Source organism: Tuber melanosporum (assembly GCF_000151645.1).
Source record: "Tuber melanosporum whole genome shotgun sequence assembly, scaffold_3, strain Mel28".
Taxonomy (NCBI): domain Eukaryota; kingdom Fungi; phylum Ascomycota; class Pezizomycetes; order Pezizales; family Tuberaceae; genus Tuber; species Tuber melanosporum.
Window position 1 is genome coordinate 1431023 of NW_003298974.1, and position 19415 is coordinate 1450437.

General features: G+C 48.5%; 4 protein-coding genes; 2 read left to right on the forward strand and 2 right to left on the reverse strand.

Moving 5' to 3' along the window:
• Positions 1-2527: 2527 nt before the first annotated feature.
• GSTUM_00006861001 (uncharacterized protein) lies at positions 2528-3171 on the reverse strand. XM_002839005.2 has 1 exon: positions 2528-3171. The coding sequence occupies exon 1, from the start codon at positions 2906-2908 to the stop codon at positions 2564-2566; it is 345 nt and encodes a 114-aa protein (XP_002839051.1). The 5' UTR covers positions 2909-3171; the 3' UTR covers positions 2528-2563.
• A 1378-nt stretch (positions 3172-4549) lies between these two features.
• Positions 4550-6508, forward strand: GSTUM_00006862001 (uncharacterized protein). XM_002839006.2 has 9 exons: positions 4550-4863; positions 4963-4982; positions 5033-5090; positions 5143-5247; positions 5297-5460; positions 5513-5599; positions 5652-5867; positions 5937-6203; positions 6272-6508. Exons 1-9 carry the CDS (start codon positions 4737-4739, stop codon positions 6275-6277), a joined length of 1050 nt encoding a protein of 349 aa, XP_002839052.1. The 5' UTR covers positions 4550-4736; the 3' UTR covers positions 6278-6508.
• Positions 6509-9562: 3054 nt separating this feature from the next.
• Positions 9563-10790, forward strand: GSTUM_00006864001 (uncharacterized protein; the record flags this gene model as incomplete). XM_002839007.2 has 3 exons in its annotated part: positions 9563-10574; positions 10627-10691; positions 10743-10790. The coding sequence occupies exons 1-3, from the start codon at positions 10250-10252 to the stop codon at positions 10788-10790; spliced, it is 438 nt and encodes a 145-aa protein (XP_002839053.1). The 5' UTR covers positions 9563-10249.
• A 5803-nt stretch (positions 10791-16593) lies between these two features.
• Positions 16594-18415, reverse strand: GSTUM_00006865001 (uncharacterized protein). XM_002839008.2 has 3 exons: positions 17466-18415; positions 17179-17394; positions 16594-17056 (listed from the first exon to the last, which is right to left on the reverse strand). Exons 1-3 carry the CDS (start codon positions 18214-18216, stop codon positions 16797-16799), a joined length of 1227 nt encoding a protein of 408 aa, XP_002839054.1. The 5' UTR covers positions 18217-18415; the 3' UTR covers positions 16594-16796.
• Between the last annotated feature and the right edge of the window lie 1000 nt (positions 18416-19415).

Here is a 19415-nt window from a genome sequence, read left to right on the forward strand (position 1 = left end):
TTACCCGAGTACCAGCGGGAAAGAAGGGCATGGAACACATTTCTCCCTGACGGGTATGGGCAAGGACACACGATACACAGAATAGGGAAAGCAAGAGAACCAAGCTACGGGAGAGGTCTCATCGAAGTCTGACCCACATCCCAGGATCAGCCCCTTCAACCCCTAAGGCGCGCTGGGCACAGCACAAGAAGGGTCATGTCGAAGGCGTGCTCGAGTAGTACAGATACCGATATGATACCGTAAAATCGGAAAACTTTTCTCTGTGGAGAGTCGGATTGTAGTCGAGGGCAAAACGCTGCCCGTTTCAGGGTGGAGACGGATGGAGGGCGGTCGAGGCACCATCCCGGGTCAAGAAGGTAGTTCAAAAAAGGTTGAAGGCAACCAACCAACCACCGGGACCGCAACCCTTGTTTACTCTGCCCATCACCTCTTGCTTAGGTATGATACAAGTACGAGTAGTCTACCAGCTTACCGTACTCGTGCTCTGCAATGCTCGAGTACCAGTACTTGTACCACACCCCCCACACGCTAAGCGACCCAGGAGATACAATACCAGCAGTGCCGTGAGCAAGCCTCTTGTTTCGTAGAGATCTGGAAACCAAGCCTCGCGTCTCTAAGGTGCTAACAATCACTAACTACTCGTACAGGAAGGTCACTGATCGAATGGTCCGATTTCTCAACGGTTATCCTACGCCATTTCTAAATATATCAATATATTGATAACCAACGGTATTAAGCTTCTTTTGGACCTTGCATGACACCTTCTAGCGATAGTTGCTTCCACAAGGTAAAATTTTAACGTTTTGAACATTCCAGGAATCCATCACCCCGAGGGGGAAATAAAAGGAGAGAAAAGCGGGGCTCCCTTCGCCAGTCCATGGAGCCTCTGGAGTGCGGTACTCGTATGATACTAGCACAGTAGAGACGCCAGGTCGTATGAGTACAGTACCCGAGTAAAGTAGATAGAGTCAACAAGCAATGGAGAAAGATTTTTTGTGAATCATTCCTATGTAAATAAGCGCCGCCCGGACCCTGGACCGCCTCCTTACCTTCTTTCCTTTCCCTATGCTGGCATATTGTACTTGTACGGGTGCAAGTAATTTACGAGTACCGTACACTCGAGTATGATACTCATATCATGGGAACCTTTCAAGCAGTTCAGCACAGCACGCACCCCCCAAACCCTCGCAAAAAATTCCCCACGGGCACAGCGGCTCCCGGACAAACTTCCCAAGCGCCATCGCCTGCTAACCGACTGTCATGGTAAGCGTACTGCACTTGCAAAGCCAACATTCCAATACGAGCACACTGCAATAAGATTCCAACAATATACCTATACCAACTCTTTCCAGATTTCGCCTCCGGACAGAGCGCTCCTAAACAGGGAGTAAAGTAAGTCCAACCAACACAATAGGGAAGGTAAACGGATCTTCACGACAGTGATTATTAAATGTTGACCGAATTATCGCAGCTATGACACTTATTACTACTTGTATGAGTGCCTTACCGGTACCGTTACAAGCAAAACAAGAAAAACGAGACTTACCGTGCCACCCCCCAAGACAAAGCATCACCTCGGCCGAGGCTTGAAACGAGAGTTAACCTGGCCCAGGAATGTCTGGGCACATAACAGATACACCACTATACTTGCAAGCATTGCACTCGAGTACCGGTACAGTATTCGGGTACACGTACAGTAAAACATCCGGACATAGCCTGGAGCCTTTACAGCGACGGGAGCGCAATACCCCCTATCATCTACAAGTACGTACTGTACAGACTCGAGTATCTTGAAAGTGAGGAGAGATAAATTCAGCCTCAGCACCGGTACCGGTAGGTTCATCAATCTCTTAATTAGCCCCCACACTGCAAACCGTGTAACCTGTCATCCAGGAGGTACTGCATGCATCCCGGCTCACACACCAGACGGGGACGCATTTCACTATTCGGAGCTACCGTATTGTCCAGAACGGAGTTGAAAGGTGAAGAAATCCCTTGGCGGGCGAGCTTTTTTTTTTTTTGTCAAGTCCGCGGTTTATTTGTAGCTAACTATTAGATACTTGTACAGGAAAATCCATGGCATGGGCCCTAATGTATGGCCTGAAAACCCGGTAAAAGAAATCCCCCTCCCTCACCTCACAATACAAATTTAATGTACGAGTGCTAGTAAGCAAACAAAAGCCTACGTAGAAACTATAACCTCAATACCTGTAATTATAGAAATCAAAGTAAGAGTCATGTCCTCCTCGACTCCCACAACAGATCCGGTAGGGGGCTCCCTGGGGCGGGAGGGCATGGAGGAGAATGGGCGTTATGGGGGCCTTCGCCCCTTGGCGGGCGAGCAGGAATGTGGTATTTGTATGTACGAGTACGGCAGTCGGGTAAGATACTGGTAGTACCGGTACCGGTACCGGTACGAAACTGTGCTGTATGATTGGTGCGAGCGCGGGAGCGGGAGCTTCTGGTTGAAACAGGGGAGAAAGCATGAAGTACTCGAGCGCCGTGTGGCATGCTTAGACTAAAGGTGTGGCCTCCGTGAAACGCCGAATTGGGGTTCAGAAAGTTACACACACCTTTGCAAAACATGCCATGCCAATATTGCTGCCGGTAGTACTTGTATTATATATCCCATATTGCGAATATCTGAGCACCTGTTCCACTCTCCCCAAAATTTTGCATCTTGCATGGCTAATTTCTCCAGTTGGATATATCCGATTAAGAATGAAAAACAACTCATCTCTCCTCTCAAGAGAGGGCTACATCTTGTAGGCGCTATTTTCCCAGGGTTCGTTGTTGTGGTTCTCCAGTCGGAGATCAGGTCTTGGTACTTACTCCCTGGTCCCGGTCTGAGGCCCTTTGCGCTGTGTGTGATAGGGGTAAGATTTGGCTGTACGAGTAGTTGTATCATACCGGTAGAGAATTCGAAGTTCAGGCGCCCTGTAGTCTATCCGCCGGAGGAATCGGTTAGGTTTGTGATAGGGGTTGGTGGGCTGTTGGTCAAGATTTCAGTTTAAGGGGGGGGGGTTCTGGTTAACCTGTGGTTTCGAGCCTGGGGGATGGGTCTGTGGGCACGGGAGAGGCCTAGGTTAGTAGCAGTGTTGTGCTCGTATCTTGATATGGATCGGGAACCACTGTCCGGAGCATCGAGGTGACGAGAAGAAAAGAGGGATGATTTGGGCTTGCGGGGGTGGGAGACAGATAGCTGTTGCGATACCGTATGATATTTAGCTGTGGGAAAAGAGGAGCCAGTATGGCGTGAGTGTGGCATCTGCTGCCGGGTTCCGCACCTGGGTATCATAAATGAAGCCCAGACCTTGGCGGACAAGGATACAGAGTATGCTCTTCAACCGGTAATGATGTATCAACAGGCAGAATACCGTGCTACGCAGTACTCGAGTACTTGTATTGCACTCCCACAGTTGATTGGGGATCCCTTTGTGCTCGCTTTGGCCAGCCTCAAATTCTAAAAACTTCCCTACTCACAGCACCCCTAATCCAACTTCAAAGCTCACAACTCCATTGTCCCGAGCAACCAGGGGCTAACATCTCGCAATTTCCTACTCGAGTAGATCTATCCATCAATTCTGCGGGGGATCTCCGATATATCACACCCCCCCCCACCTACTCGTACGGTGCGGTATGATACCCATTAGTCCGTCGGAAGGCGGTTAGGTTTAGGAGTTAAGTAGATTAATTGGGCTGGAACGAACCGGCAACAACAACCAGTGCGGTGTGCTCTCAGCGCCAAGGCCAGGACTCATCTAATTCTCCGAGACGCAAGAATCAGCAGTTAATCGTATACTCGAACATAGAAGTAAAAATCGAGCAAAAACAAGAAACCCTGTCGTTGCATTGAAGTACGGAGGCGGCCAGAATTGTAGAAAAGATCGGCAAGTTGGAGTACAGCACACAAGAACCCATACCAGCCTTTATCAGGCGCAACATGGGACTGATGATTCTTCTTTGCTTCCCCCTCTTTTACTTTCTATACCTGAGCTTCTAAAGTTTGATAGGAAGTTGGGGTATTAGGGTCTTGGGACTTTGTAAGTGTTTTAATGATAGCAGTAACTGCTAGCTTCCACAATGATCAAGATGCAAAGCTCCGGTATTTTGACTCTCTCCATACCCCCCTTTTTTTTTTCTATGATGTCAATTTCAAGATTCCCGAGATTCCTTGTTCGTATCCCTGTTTTGCTCGATTTTTACGTCCATGTCCGAGTACTATGATACCGGTAGACTATCCCAATTCACCCTTCCGCCTTGTCAGATCCACTCCGGACTTGAACCGTAGGAATGAAAAGGGAAAAGGGAAGAGAGATTCCAAAGGTTAAAAAATAAAAACTTCCTCTCGTCTTCGGTAATGAGTCCATCCTCCGTTGAGCCCGAGAGGATAAGAAGACGATGGAGCTGACTGAAGTATTCCATATCGTGCTCGTTTTTGTAGAAACTGTAGATACAGGTACATACGGGCATAGCCACAAGGTTAGGAGGGAAGATGGGAGAAGCCCGGAGCACGCCTCCCCCAAGATCGTCCCACAAACACGCTACCCTCACGTGGGAGGACTGCATCATCGGTGGAACGAATGTAAGATGGACATCATTGTCAGGAGACACATTTAACCAGTTGGAAACGAAAAAATTCTACCTTTGCTGGAGTATAAGTATCTCCTCAAATGCGATAACCTTCATACTCAATTTGATCGAAACGACCCCTCCCCACACTCAATTTATCAATCATGTCTGTCCCCACCGAACAATACGCGCAAGTCTTTAAGAGCAACAATGATCCAATTGAGAGAAAAAAGGTTCCCGTCTCAAAACCAGGCCCAGATGAGGTTTTGGTCAACATCAAATATACTGGAGGTGAGTTGCTGTGTCCAATTTGGGTTGATACCCCAGTACTTGTACTGTACCAGTACCGGTACTCGAGCACCAGGTTCCCGTTATTAATTTAGACCCTAGTTTGCCATACCGACCTTCACGTAGGAGCCCCTACCAGATTGCGCAATGAGAAGTTATTAACGAAGAGTAGGCATGGAAGGGTGACTGGCCCTTGCAAACTAAACAAAACCTGATTGGCGGTCACGAAGGTATGATCTTCCGACTAAACTAAAAGGCATACATTTCTGACTGTCCACCAAGGTGCTGGTGTTGTCGTCGCTGTTGGCGAATTGGTTAAGGACATCAAAGTAGGCGACCATGCGGGCATCAAGTGGATCAACGGGAGTTGCGGCCATTGCGAATTCTGTAATTTTATGCTGTCCGACTTCTTTGCAATCCTACTGATGCGGAATAGGTATGGCTGGCGACGAGCCCTTATGCACAAATGCTCTGCTCTCGGGATACACCGTGGATGGCAGCTTCCAGCAATACGCGATTGGCAAAGCCGTAGATGTCGCTAGAATTCCCAAAGGAGTTCCATTAGACGCAGTTGCTCCTATCCTCTGCGCCGGAATCACCGTTTGTACCCCGACCGATAACTCCCCACTAGCCCTAAAACTAACCCTAGCAGGTTTACAAAGCCCTTAAAGAGTCCCAAGCCCGTGCAGGTCAAACCATAGCCATCGTCGGTGCTGGCGGTGGTCTTGGATCGCTTGCTGTAATCACCCCAGGATCCTTTACTTATACTGTGTCTAATCGAGGGCTATTAGGTGCAATACGCCAAAGCGATGGGTTTTCGTGTTATAGCTATCGATACTGGAAGCGAAAAGCAAGAAATGTGTCTCAATGTACTCGGTGCCGAGGAATACGTGGACTTTGCGAAAGAAGATGTAGGAGCAAAGGTCAAATCTATAACCGGGGGTCTAGGTGCCCATGCTGTCATCCTTCTCGCTGTGAGCGAGAAGCCCTTCCAACATGCCACCGAGGTAAATCTGCCCCAAAGCCACCCTGCTTTAAGAAAGAATCGGATGATTAATGCCGGGGGTGGATAACAGTACTGCCGGGCTCATGGAACAGTAGTCTGCGTGGGTCTCCCCGCCAAAGCCCGCATTTCAGCCGAAGTATTCCCGACCGTTATCCGAATGATCACCATCAAGGGATCCTACGTTGGCAACCGCATCGACACCCATGAGGCAATCGACTTCTTCGCCCGCGGCCTCATCAAAGCCCCCTTCAAAGTCGGAAAGCTCTCTGAGCTCCCTCAAGTCTTCAAACTCATGGAGGAAGGCAAAATTGCAGGGCGCTATGTTCTTGATACAAGCGTAAGCTCAACCAATCGACACCGTACCCTATGCCGATTTTCCGATCTAACATTTCCCCGTGCATGTAGAAATGAAATTTTTCCCGTGCAGATATTGTACCTCGCCAGCGAAACCTCCCGAGATTTTTGGCGGTGTCTGATCTGAGGCTGGTGTTGACGGTGGCTGTTGTCTTTGTTGTTTTGCGAAACGTGCCGTTCTAGTCCATTGTGCTGTGGCTCTGGGCATTTCTCACCGTCGCTCGATCAATGCTTGCGAGATTTTACAATAATTGAATAGTAACTTAGGTGATCTAAATTGACAAAAAATGCCATCTTTGGCGTAAAATGCACTAGTGATTAGAGTGCGATAGGCCCTGTCTTGCACACCTACTCCATATGAAGGAAGACCATTTCCCCAAATCTCGAACCCTCTTGAGCAAAGAGCACGATGAAATCCATAGCGGCACCCAAACAGCAACAGCAGCCTTGCCGACCACTGCGACGAAAGCGGATGTCCGCATTCCGGTTAGAGCTGTACTGTATATAATTCGTGGAAAAGTGCTGTGTAACTAAAAGATGGCATAAAAAGTGAGAAAAATGCCATTTCTCTGGTCGTGCCAAAGCGGGACCTTATCCCCCACCAAAAGTCACATGTGTATATCAGATAATTGAAGTCACGAGCGGTGGTGGTGGACCTTATCATACTTCAAAAGGCGATTCGGATGTTTTGGGCATGGGGTGTTTCGGGTTTGATAAGCACTCCAAGCCAAAGGCCGATCCCATGAGCAATGATATGATACCGGGTGGCGTAGGGGTGGGGAAAAAGATCTCTTGTGAAGAGTGCTTGCGCGTCGGGTCTCTTCCTCGCCGTAATGGTTTTTCTCCTGTCATCTGGGCATTGGCGCTGTGCATGAAAAGGGATTTGGTGAATTGATAAGCGCTGCGATAACTTCTCATAGTTATGATATGATGCTGGGGAGCTTGGCAGTTGTCTAGGATACGAGATCGAACTTTTACGGGGCAGGACTGAATAGGATATCTTGAACCAATCCAGCACTCATTTCTCAGCTGGAATTTGCAAGTACTGTACTGTACTAGTACAGTATCAGTACCGGTACTAGTTACCCCGCACAGTACCCCCCTCAATGAGAATCCCCAAACACAGATCACCAATCCATGCATTCCCAAGCAGAAATCTATGCAAGTCAGAAGGGAGAAGCCAACAACCTGAAACGAGTTGTGTGTGTGCTTATGTCTCGGTTAAGCGGTTAGATCAATTGGGGTGATTGTTTTAGGGGGTGATCATCGGCTGTCACTCGTAATTAGATTTTTCTTTTCTTCTTCGTTGGTTGTGTTGGGGGGGTAAGTTAGGGGGGGGGATCCCGTGGGGAGGGGAACGCCGGCCACCTGAGTACTCGAGTATACGCCTGGGAGGCCCAGAAATACGTACCGGTAACCTGTTAATGAGAGGTTGCGAACTGAATCGAACCGGGAGTGTGAGGGTATCATACTATGGCCAGGTTTCTACAGGGCTGTTCTTGGCCTCCCAGCATAAAAAGCTCCCTGATAGGTTATGTGGTATGATGGGAGGCGCTCGGGGTGGGTATGATACTAGATTGTTCGGCAGTGTCTGGTTCTGAGTGTTAGGGAGGTTCCTTGTAGCTAGGGCTGGATCGGGCAGACTAGAAAGGTTGGTGCCGGTACTCTCTTCGCCGGGTTATCCCACGATAATTAAGATGGTGGTCTAGCACTATGCTTCGATCTACATTTAATTTATTATCCTGGTATTCTGCGAGTAATCCCGGGGCGACCTGGGGAAACTTAAGGTATCTACTCTATCACAGTTGCACCTTCTATTGGGTCATCTTGTGTTGTGCTGTTTATTTTCTAGCCATGATACGGTACGTTCCCTTCCCCTAAACCGCGCGCTGGAATTTGCAGTGAGTCAAGATAGAGGAGAGGGAGAATGCGATGCTTTTGAAAGTCCTCGGGTCTGCGCCCAGTGTCCGTAGTTTGATGTTGGGGTTAGTATCGTAAGGTATGTCAGTTCCTTAGAGCGCCATTCTCGATCTCACTTGGGTTACTTATTTCCCCAGATATCAGAAACACGGAGGATTGTATTGTTTGGGGTTGTTTTTGGGATTTCGTGAGCGGGGGAATTTAGCTGGGAATAGAATCTCGTCTTTGCCTTTGGCTACCGCCGAGTTATGGTTACACACATCACAGCAGTGCTAAGAGGAAGCTCTTCTTCCCCTTGGAAGATTCCCTCACTGTTCCGTCGACTCGACGGACGTCTCCGGGGTTCCGAGGGCTAGATAGCACATCTGGATTTTACAATACAGTATGATACAAGTACAGTACAGAAATAGGATGTGACTAACTTTGTTCACTAAAATTCAACACTGGTCTTGCCCGTAATTTTTCTTCTTCCTGCTTTGGCGATACAGTACTTCTGAAAACATATCCCCTGGTTTCTGCAGCACCCTGTCTTCGCTTACCCCTTCCGGGGTGAAGATTTTTGTCATAAAGTTTCCTTAGGTTCGTTAGCAGCCCGACGAATCTTTACAGTAATCTGCTCCGACATTCCCTCACTTCAGAAGTGCTCCAATAGCCCCTGATGTGGAAGACACGTGCTAGAGACGATGCGAGCAGTCACAACTATGGGGATCTATTTTTACAGTAACGCATCAAACGACTTGGTACCTTGCAGAAAACTCCTTTACTCGAGCACAGTACTGTACTGCTTTCACACATGGAAAAGCTCACCGCATGAGCAAATGTCATACAAATCTGTAGCAAACTATCCTTGCTATGATAGCAGCGCCGCCGCAACGGGAAATCGCCGCTTCCCCATCCTACCCCGAACTCTATCCGTTGACGGGAGCAACTCACTGGCTCTCACTCGATGCTTCAGTGCGCACCCCATCTGGTGGGGTTTGTATGGTAATATTATGGTGGTGATCCTGGTCTGGGAGAAGAAAGGGAAAGCCCAATGAAAACAGCTCTTCAACCTTCGCTATTGTTCTCACCCACTCGTTGTTGAACTCCCCCTTTTACTCAGTGACCTCGAGAAAAAACTTTTAAATTCTGCTCAAACACCCCTAAGCCATCTGCATGCCAATCAAGACATATACTTCTAAGAATTGGTGCTAACCGATTCTTGAACAAATTGTCGATCAATAAACACGTCACTTCCCAAAGCGCCCACGATCGAATTATTAGATGCACGGAAGCCCTTACTTACGCCTCGGATTGAGATCGGCACTAATGCATTTAGCAGTCTAGTCGCCGTGAGTGGGCTGTCGGGATAAGGGAGGATGGATTTCGCTTGTTCCGCAGCACCGGTAACGGTAACAGCGGGTAACTTATATCGCGGACGTACTTTCTACAATGCACCCAGGGAGGTCAATACAGTATGAACTCATGGCGCTTTTTCTACCTCTCCTGAACTCTTTCTCAACTTCTGAATTCGCCGAGAAAGCCTTTGAGCTGGGGCACTGGATTATTATTGCTCATGGGGAAATCCTCCGTAATGACGTCTGATGAGAGGGTATATGGCTAAAACTTTAATCTAGATTCCACCCCGGCCGAGGACGCAAGGAGACACTCGCCGATGAAGGGATGGAGATATACAGTACTCGCACATACATGTCTTTCACATCATGAACGAATTCCCGACGCCCCCGAATACCATCGAATACAGTAGGGGGGGCGGGGCGGGAAGCGGGTACCTGTGCGGAAATCTTGGCTCGTCAATCTGCCTGCGGTATGCTCCATACCGGATTAGCTTCGAGATCCGATCTACGCATCTGGTGGACTGTTGATACTCCAATATATCTATCTCCTTTTTTCAAATTCCCTTTTCCCATCGAGAGTTGAATCGTATATAACCCCTCCTCGGTTCCCCCATCAGTCACTTCCCTCTCACCATCATCTCATCGAGCCTTCATTCCATACGCAACTACATCCTTTCATCAAATCCCGGGCTGGCTGAATGGTATTATTACCTCTCTACCGTAATCCACCTAATCAATCCTCCAACGCTCTCTTCTTTTGCTCTTAATAAAAATGCGCGCCTCAGTCATCTCCATCCTCGCTCTCGCTCTCAGCGTCTCCGCCTCTCCCCTCGTTGGGCGACAAATCACTTCTATTGAGACTCAGATCGCTGATGGCAACCAGGAGGGCGGCAACTCTGCTAGCAACAAGGGAAATGTTGTTGGCGACTTCACCATCGAGCAGGGTGTCCAAACTTGCGGAAATTCCCAATTGAACTGCTGCAACAAGGTTGAGAAGAAGGGGGATACCACCAATGCTGGTCTGCTCGGATCCGTCTTTGGAAGTGGAGATCTTGGTGTCCAGTGCTCTCCTATCAACGTTGCCGCTGTTATTGGTGGTGAGTATCCATCCACTCTGGGATTCTTGGGCTCTGCTAACCGCTCGAACAGCCCAAGTCCCTATCAACAATGCTTGCGACGCAAAGGCAGCCTGCTGCCAAGGGAACACCTCTCAGGTATTCCCCCCTCTCCCTCCTCTCCATACCTCACATAACTAACCTTCCTAGAATGGTGTTGTCAACGTCGGTTGCGTCGCCCTCGCCTCGCTCATCTAAGGGACTCAACACTGCGTATTCCTCACCCGAGTCAACAGCTCGCTCAAGATATGGTTTCCACGGCTAGGTATCAATGGCTCTCCTGTATTTTTCTTTTTTTTCTGGTTTATAACGCCTTGAGCGGGTTGGACTCTTTTTTTTTTTTTCACCTCTCCCCCTTTTTTCATTATTATTATTTCCCTAGTCACTAGTTTTTGCGCACATTGGATGTTTTCTTTCCTCACTATTTTCCACTTTCTTCAAAAGTCGATGAGAGGGTGTGCCGCAAAAGGACTTACATAATTACTTCTTCTACCTCTTTTCGTTAATTTACATCTTCTGCTGTATGGCTAGTTTAGATCAGAGCTCAATCTGTTGATAAATACCTTCCTTCGAACACCTACGAGGTGGCCGGGAGGGAGGTGAAGTAATTGCATGGATTGTCACTCGGTCATTCAAGTTGTGGATATTTCTCCCTCTACCGTAAAGACTAAAATAATTGGACCAGGTGCTATGATATCATATGAAGTCCAAAATTTCCTTTTCTGGAAAGGGGGCGAGAGAAAACACGGCAAAACCCAGCCCCCTTACTCCTTGCAAGACTGAAAAAAATGAAAAAATGATTGACCTTACCGAGAGAGGAAAGCTGAACGACCTATCATAGCACACGGTCCAATTATTCAAGCTTTGACGGTAGTCCATCGCTGTGTTCAGTGTTTAAAGTACGGTAAGCTGAACACATCTTCGACCCCTTCATCAGTGCCACACCCTTCTATCCCTAAGGAACTTGGGAGATGCCAACTGTCCGTGCAGCAAGAAGGGGGGGGGGGAGTCCAGATGAGCGGGAATAAAGCGGCAAGGACTATAGGGGGAAAATTTTTCTACCAATTTTCTTCAGATGAGCCCCCACGGCAGATAGAACTATAATCTCACCAAAGATGGCTTCTTCTCCCCTTTACCTTCTCTCATCATTACCATCTACTGGCGAATTTAGTTCACGCCCGAGGTTCAATCACACTTGCTGCGAAGACGATATTAGCACTAGTAAATAAAATCCTTTAGAACAGACAGAGTAAGCGCCTCCCACGAAATCACCGAAAGCCAAAGACAAGCTATTAAACCAACTCTTCGCCTTTCACGCCTGGCAAGATTTCTTATATATACCACAGGCTCCGACCCCGGGTCGTATTTACCGTTTTTTTTAGCTGTGGTGGTTAGAGCAAGCTCGTATACAATTTTAGTACGAGGCAAGAGAAAATTGCCGTTCAAAGTTGTCAGCTGTGCGGTGCGATAGTACACCCTGCCTATCATCGCCAGTGCCTACCTCACAATAATTTCCATAGATACCTCTGTACCTCATGCGGTGGGGGGGGGGGCGAGCACAAGCACTGGGGATCTAAAAAAGAGAGGGAAGGAATGGGCCGGAACGAGGACTTTTGGGCGGAAGAGAAATCGCGAACGTCTGCAGAAAAGAGAAAAATACATTACCGAAATTAGGAAGAATGGTTGGTATGTTGTATTACCACAACCGCACCGATATCAGACTAGCGTCCTATCGAGCTTGTCACCCCCCTTCCTACGAACCTCATGCCCGATCCACTCCACGATCCGGAGGACATTCCCGTCTCTGGGGATTTACCGGCAGTGAATAAAGTAGATTGGTGGAGTTGGTGATGGAGGAAGGGATCTGCGAAAGGGGTGTGCTTTAGCATCGTGCACCCCTTCCTTCCTTCCTTCGTATGCAGGTTCGCAGCATGCAAGACAGCGAAATTACTGTGCACATAACACATTGTTCTCGTGGGGACGAACATACAAACAATCAAAACAATTGTTGATCAAAACACCCCAATGACCTTTTCCGGTCCTTCGAGATTCTATAAAGCATCCTCCTCCCTCCTATATCCCCTCCCCATCATCTCGTCCAACATTCATTTTTTTACTCACTCACTCACCAATCCACCCCCACACTCTTTTAGAAACCTCGTGCCCACCCAGCCCCTACGACCAAAATGCGTTTCTCAATCATCTCCATCCTCGCTCTCGCCCTCAGCGTCAGCGCCACACCCCTCTTCGCGCGCCAAGTCACCTCCGTCGAGGGGACGACCCAGGTCGCCGACGGCAACCAGGACGTGGGCAACAAGGGCCAGAACGCCGGCAACTCTGCCGCCAACGAAGGACAAGTTGCCGGTGACTACACCGTCGAGCAAGGGGTCCAGACGTGCGGAAACGCGCAATTGAACTGCTGCAACAAGATCGAGAAGAAGGGCGATACTACCAACGCCGGATTGTTGGGCGCCGTGTTCGGAAGCGGAGATATCGGAATCCAGTGCACGCCTATCAATATTCCTGTTATCGGTGGTGAGTATTATTATTTCCTCCTGGGGGTGGGGGGCTCCGCTGATATTTTGGGCAGTCCAGGTTCCTATCAACAAGGCTTGCGATGCGAAGGCTGCTTGCTGCCAGGGAGAGGTTTCTCAGGTAATTTCTTCTGATGATCCTAGTGGGTGCTCCTCGTGTGCTAACATCTTTCGCAGAATGGTCTTATCAATCTTGGATGTCTCGCTCTTGCTTCCCTCATCTAAGCGTCTTCTCTCTCTCCTTGCCTTTTTTCTCCCCCATCTTCCATGATTTCAGTACACGATATAAATCTCCTTTCACCACCCTTAATATGCGCCATCGGTGTAGGTTGAACTTGTAACTCCTTGTATTTCTTCTTCTCTATTTCTCCTCCTTAGCTACTCTCGTACTATATGTTCCTAATGGGACCAGCCGGTGAGATGATTACTTTTTACATAATTTGGTGTTTCTTGCGTCTCCATTATTATTATTTTTTACTGCGAATGTATGACTAGTTTAAGCAGATCTAAACCCGTTCACAATCGAAAGAAGAAGAAAAGAAAGAAAGTGTTTAGTATCAGTGATTTGGCAATCAGTAGCTGTAACCAGAGCCCTTAGTTCACAGATTGTCACTCGACCACCCTCTTGATAGCGACCCGCACCACTGCGGGATCCCATCAATGGGTAATATACCTCGGAGTAAATCGCAATAGCCCAAAATGGAGGTCATCCCTTACCGATAAGACAACAGCTCGCCTTTCGAACCCACCGCCAATTCCCAAAACTCAGCGGTACAGTACACCCCACACACACCGGCGCAATTCTCGCAGGACCATGACAATCAACAACAGCTGCTACATCCACCACCGATTGGACGCCTTCTCAAACTCAGAATTTCCTCTCACGAGTAAGAACACCCGCCGCAGGATTAGAGGGTGTTGTTAGTAAAGTGCCATCGTACTAGACCCAAATGAGCCCCCCCGAGTCATCCATCATTGGGCTTACTTCATGTTTCTCACCAAGGGGGCACTCGAAAGAGAGAGAGAGATCTCCACAACTCACTCGTTCGCTATTTGCCGCGAGTTGTGGAAATTATTATTGTTAAACTTTGATCAGCACGGCTGTAATCGAGTTGGGCGGTCCAAGTATGATGCGCACCCCTACTCCAGTACACGCAAGTATTGAAAGCCTCGCTTTCCTCCGGTGGGACGTGGTATTACAGCCCCCCCTCCAAAACATTAACAACACTAGCACATATATCATTATCGGCTGTTAGGGAAATCTCCTCCAAGCAGATCTCTTCACCTCCCTCCCGAGAGATCTACATGGTGACACAACCTTAGTTAGACGCCACGAAATTGTTTGGGTTGCGGTAGGGTAGATGTAACTTAGGCAAGACCTACCGCACAACGACAAAACAGCAGACATCATAATATTATGATAGCCCGGCGCACGGCCGCCCTTCGAAGACGCAGTGACAAACGGACGGACCGGCGGAGCTGGAAAATCGCCATCACTGACTGGGAAAAAAATAATAAAAAAATTAAACCCCCTACGAGTACAGCGCTGCAGCGCACGTACCTACTGTAGATCATTACCCATAGCCCCGAACTACCGTAGGCGTCCTAGGTAGGAACATGTCGATCTCGGAGGAGAAAATAAAAATAAAAATTCATAATATCATCATACTCGCTCTAGTTCTCCGATGGAAAGTTGATTGGTGGCGGTGAAATGATCAGATATGCATGTCTCGGCGGCGGCGGGGGAAGGCATGGAGTAAGGGGAATGGAATAATGAACGCATGCGAGCTTTTAATTACTTTTCCAAGGGGTGATTATTCTGATCGACGTGGTGAGTATAGTACCTTACCTTCTCCTTCACTCATTCATGGCCGCATCATAGAGGGGCAAAGCAGTGGCGCACCTTCACTGCTCATTGTGCCCAGGGAATGATCGTAGCGGCCAAACAGACAATACACACACACATGCGCGCACAAGTGAGTGAGTGAGTGGATATAAATGCCGCTCCCTCCTCCCTTCCTTCTCACGACTATCCCACCGAGTATTCATTCATTCATTCATTCATTCCTTCACTCATTCACTCATTCCTTCTTTCCTTCCAACCCCCCCCCCCAAAAAAAAAAACCCCCCAAAAAAGTCCTATATCCTCTAACTTAACACCAATCCCAAAAATGCGTCTCTCAATAATCACCACCCTCGCCCTCACCCTGACCGCCAGCGCCTCGCCCCACCTCCTCCCCTCTCGGCAAATCACCTCGGTGGAGGAAACGACCCAAGTCGCCGACGGCAACCAGGACGTGGGCAACAAGGGCCAGAACGCCGGCAACTCTGCCGCCAACAAGGGCGAGGTGGCAGGCGACTACACGGTGGAGCAGGGCGTGCAGACGTGCGGCAACGCGCAACTCAACAAGATCGAGAAGCGGGGCGATACCACCAATGCGGGCTTGTTGGGCGCCGTGTTCGGAAGCGGGAATATCGGAATTCACTGCACGCCTATTAATGTTCCGGCGGTTATTGGCGGTGAGTATTTTTCTTGTTCTTCTTCCTATTGGAGTTTTTTTTATTTTCTTTCCGGGCTGATGGGAGGTGTGCAATGTAGTCCAGGTTCCTATCAACAAGCAGTGCGATGCCAAGGCTGCTTGCTGTCAAGGGGAGGTTTCGCAAGTATGATAATATTATGATATTTACCTCCTTACAGTTTCTTCTCCTGCGCTGGTACTAATTGCTGCTCAGAATGGACTTGTCAACCTTGGCTGTGTCGCGCTCGCTTCTCTCATCTAATCAAACCCTTCCACCTCCTACATGATTTTTTATTACCCTTGGTAACAGTACGTGAGCGGGTTGGGCTACGATACCCTTCAACTTTTATTTATTTATTTATCAATTCGTGATCAAGGTTGACCACGAAAATTAGATGAAAAATTTTTATTTTTTATTTTCCACTCTGTTATGGCTGAAGGCTTTTCTATCTATGATAGCTGTATCGATTATTTTTTTTTCCATAACATTAGTATCATACCTACCTTAGAGAACAAGCCGCTCATCTCATAATCTTGGCTCCTCCCTCCCTCCTTCAATAATAATATCAATATAATTATCCTACTACGTGATAAGAAGCATCCAATACTTGAATCCTGCCCATGTTGAGTGAGAACGGGGAAATGATCAGACCAGACCGGAGGAGGGTTTAAAGAACGATAGTTTGATATATCATACAGGAAAGGAGGAAAAATATAAAGGAAATAATTTTTTCAAGAGCTGTTAGTGCATTGAGCTGACGATGTACTTGTGCCGATATCACCAACTCCCTATTATAAATACCGGCTCCCACCCACCATAGTATGATATCATACCCAGCACCCTAGTGATCGGGGTCCTCCGTGCAGCGCCCAAGTCTACGATACCCAAAACTTTTAGCTAAAACACGAGTAGATAGAATAAATTATTATTTTTGAGGACTGGCTACACCATTGGGCAATTTCCCCGTATTGTTACATAACTTGATGGGCTCATATATTCTCTCAAGCACGGTATATATACCCACAATCACTAAACACCAGAAACCCTCCAAGAACACTCCCTCGCCTTAAAAAACTGGTTCGTGTTCACCACCTTCATCTTTCACTCTGCTCCACAACCCATCACTCGCAAACCACTTACCCACAACCACTTATTCCCCCGCGGGCAAAACCTCCCCAACGCACTCCCCAAACCCAACACCAGCCTTCCCACAACCGCCCGCAAGAACAACCACGTCACCGTCCTCCAGAAACCCCCTAAACTCGCCGCTATCGCCGAGGGGAACCTTCCTGGTCCCGTTCGCGGTCATTTCCAATAAACTGCCCATGCTCCGCGTGTCAGTTCCGGAGATAGTGCCGCTGCCGAGCAAGTCCCCGGTCCTCAGTGGGCAGCCGGTAACAGTGTGGTGCGCTACCATCTGCGAGAAGGAGAAGAGGAGGTTTGAAGAGGAGGTTTGAGAGATTTTGTGGGTGCCAGATTGGGCTGTGTTTTTTTGTTAGCTAGGAAGAATTGGGAGGAAGAGGAAGGATTACTTTTTATAGAGACTGTGAGCGGGATATCGTATACGCTCTTGCTGTTCGCTTCCTGCAGGTAGGGGAGCAAAGGTACCTTTGTCTCTCTTTCTAACGGCCGAGTGCGTAGCGGTTCGAGCGCGTCCATGAGGACGACCCACGGGGATATACTCGTTGCAAAGGACTTGCTAACAAATGGCCCTAGGGGGACGTACTCCCACTCTTGAATATCTCTCACTAAAAATCAAACAATCAGCCAGCCCACAGAAGAAAAGTGACAAAAAAAAAAAAAAAAAAAAAAAACCAACCAGACCAATCATTCATAATCACCACCCCAAACAAATACTCCCCCGCCTCATCCACCCCCACACAACTCCCCAAGTCACTCCCCCTGCCCACAAAGGCCGCGAGCTCCAACTCAAAATCCAACTTCCCACTCTCCGCAAACACCGGAACCTTCCCGCCCTCCCCCTCCCCGGGCTTGACCACCTGTCCACGCGGCCTGCGCACCCACGTGCCGCTGACAACCACGGACGAAGCCCGTCCGTGATACCCCACCGGCAAGTGCTCGTAATTCGGCCGCAGGGCATTCTCCCGACCACGGAACAGCACGCCGACGTTGAAGGCGTGATTCCTGCCGGCGTAGAAGTCCGTGTAGTCGCCTATGTCCATCGGCAGGTGCATCCGCACCCCATCCTCCGCGCCATTCAGCAGGCACGCTTTCCGCGCTTCCGGGTTGTCCCTGAGGATCCCCGGATGGGGCGTGTCGGCCGAGAGCACCTCTCGCAAGTACCCCCGCACGAGGCGGTGGGTCGCGCGGCCGAGCGAGGCGAAGCGGTTCAGGGTCCGCTCGGACGTGAGGACCTCTTCTTCGGATCGCGCGAAGTCCGGGAGCCCCGAGAAGCCGTTGGCGGAGGTGGCGAAGGCGCGCAGGTCCAGGACGTGCTCGCCGATGGCAACGGCCGGACGCGGGGTCGTGTCTGTGGGGGTGGAGATGATGCCGAAGGGGATGTTGTTTATGGAGAAGTAGTGGTCCGGGGGGATGGGTAGCCAGGACATTTCTGTCTGTATATTTTAACCAGTGGATAGGATACAGTAGATATCAGTGTAAATTATTGATAGAAAAAGGTGCAAAAGTTGACGGCACAGAAAAAAAGTCCTCAGCGTATACCGCGGCTATTCACGGCGCCCGAACACGGTACATAGACCAAGGTTCTCATCGAGTTAAAAACCCCGCCCCCACCACCCAATCCCCCCGATCAACTAAAGTTATGATAAAGTTAACCTCGCATGTGCCATCTCACTACGATATTAATCCTTATTACGATATCCACCCCAAAATGTCTTCGGCCGCTAACTTAAACCCGGGCAGCAAAAAAAGTCACCATTCCAAATCTAGAAGTATTAATTACGAAGCTACTCCAATTTTTTCGACCGGGCCTTAATTAGTAAATAAAAAAAATTTACATATCCAAAATTAGCCATAATATTTTGCCTAGCATAATATTATTATAATAATAAAATCATCCATAAGAGACCAAAAACGATCTTTTTTACTTACTTCCTCACCACCACCACAACAAAAAATCCCGGCGGCGAGTTTTTTTTGTTTTCCAAAAAAAATAAAAATAAAAATAAAAATAAATAATTCACCTCAACGCTAAATTATCATTATTTGATTTTTTTGAGGCGCTCTAAGTTGTCGTCCCCCCACCACCACCACAACTATAATAGCGTCAACCAACCACTTCTTACAACCCTCCCACACTTCCCCACACAACTTTCACAATTTGTACCCGCAACACAAAGCACAGCCCTAAAAAGCTTGTCGATACAAGGGCTGAGTCTTACAGTACCGTAGGGCAATAACCTCTTCAGCTTCTCCTAAACCTGCATCCGGAGCTGAGTGCGTGTATCATATTTCTGCATGCACGCTAGCCCTATGCGGTTTCTATTTTTTGCTTCTTCATTATTATTGTTGAAATCTCGATTCTCCGAGACATGCCTTATCATAACTGGATTTGCTTGCTTGCTTGCCTGGGTTAGCGACGATACAAGTACAACAGAATACTCGTAGACTTATCGAATCAGGTTGCGGAACTCGGCGGACCGACCACGATTTTGTGGCGTTTTTTTCGATTCTCCTCGTACTCTTGCAGATACAAGTAGACCATTGTAGCAGGAAGTCGCCTCTCCTTTCCTTTCAGTGGGAAAAAGAAAGAAAAAAAAACCCCCGGGTGACTGGTTTGGTTTGCCCC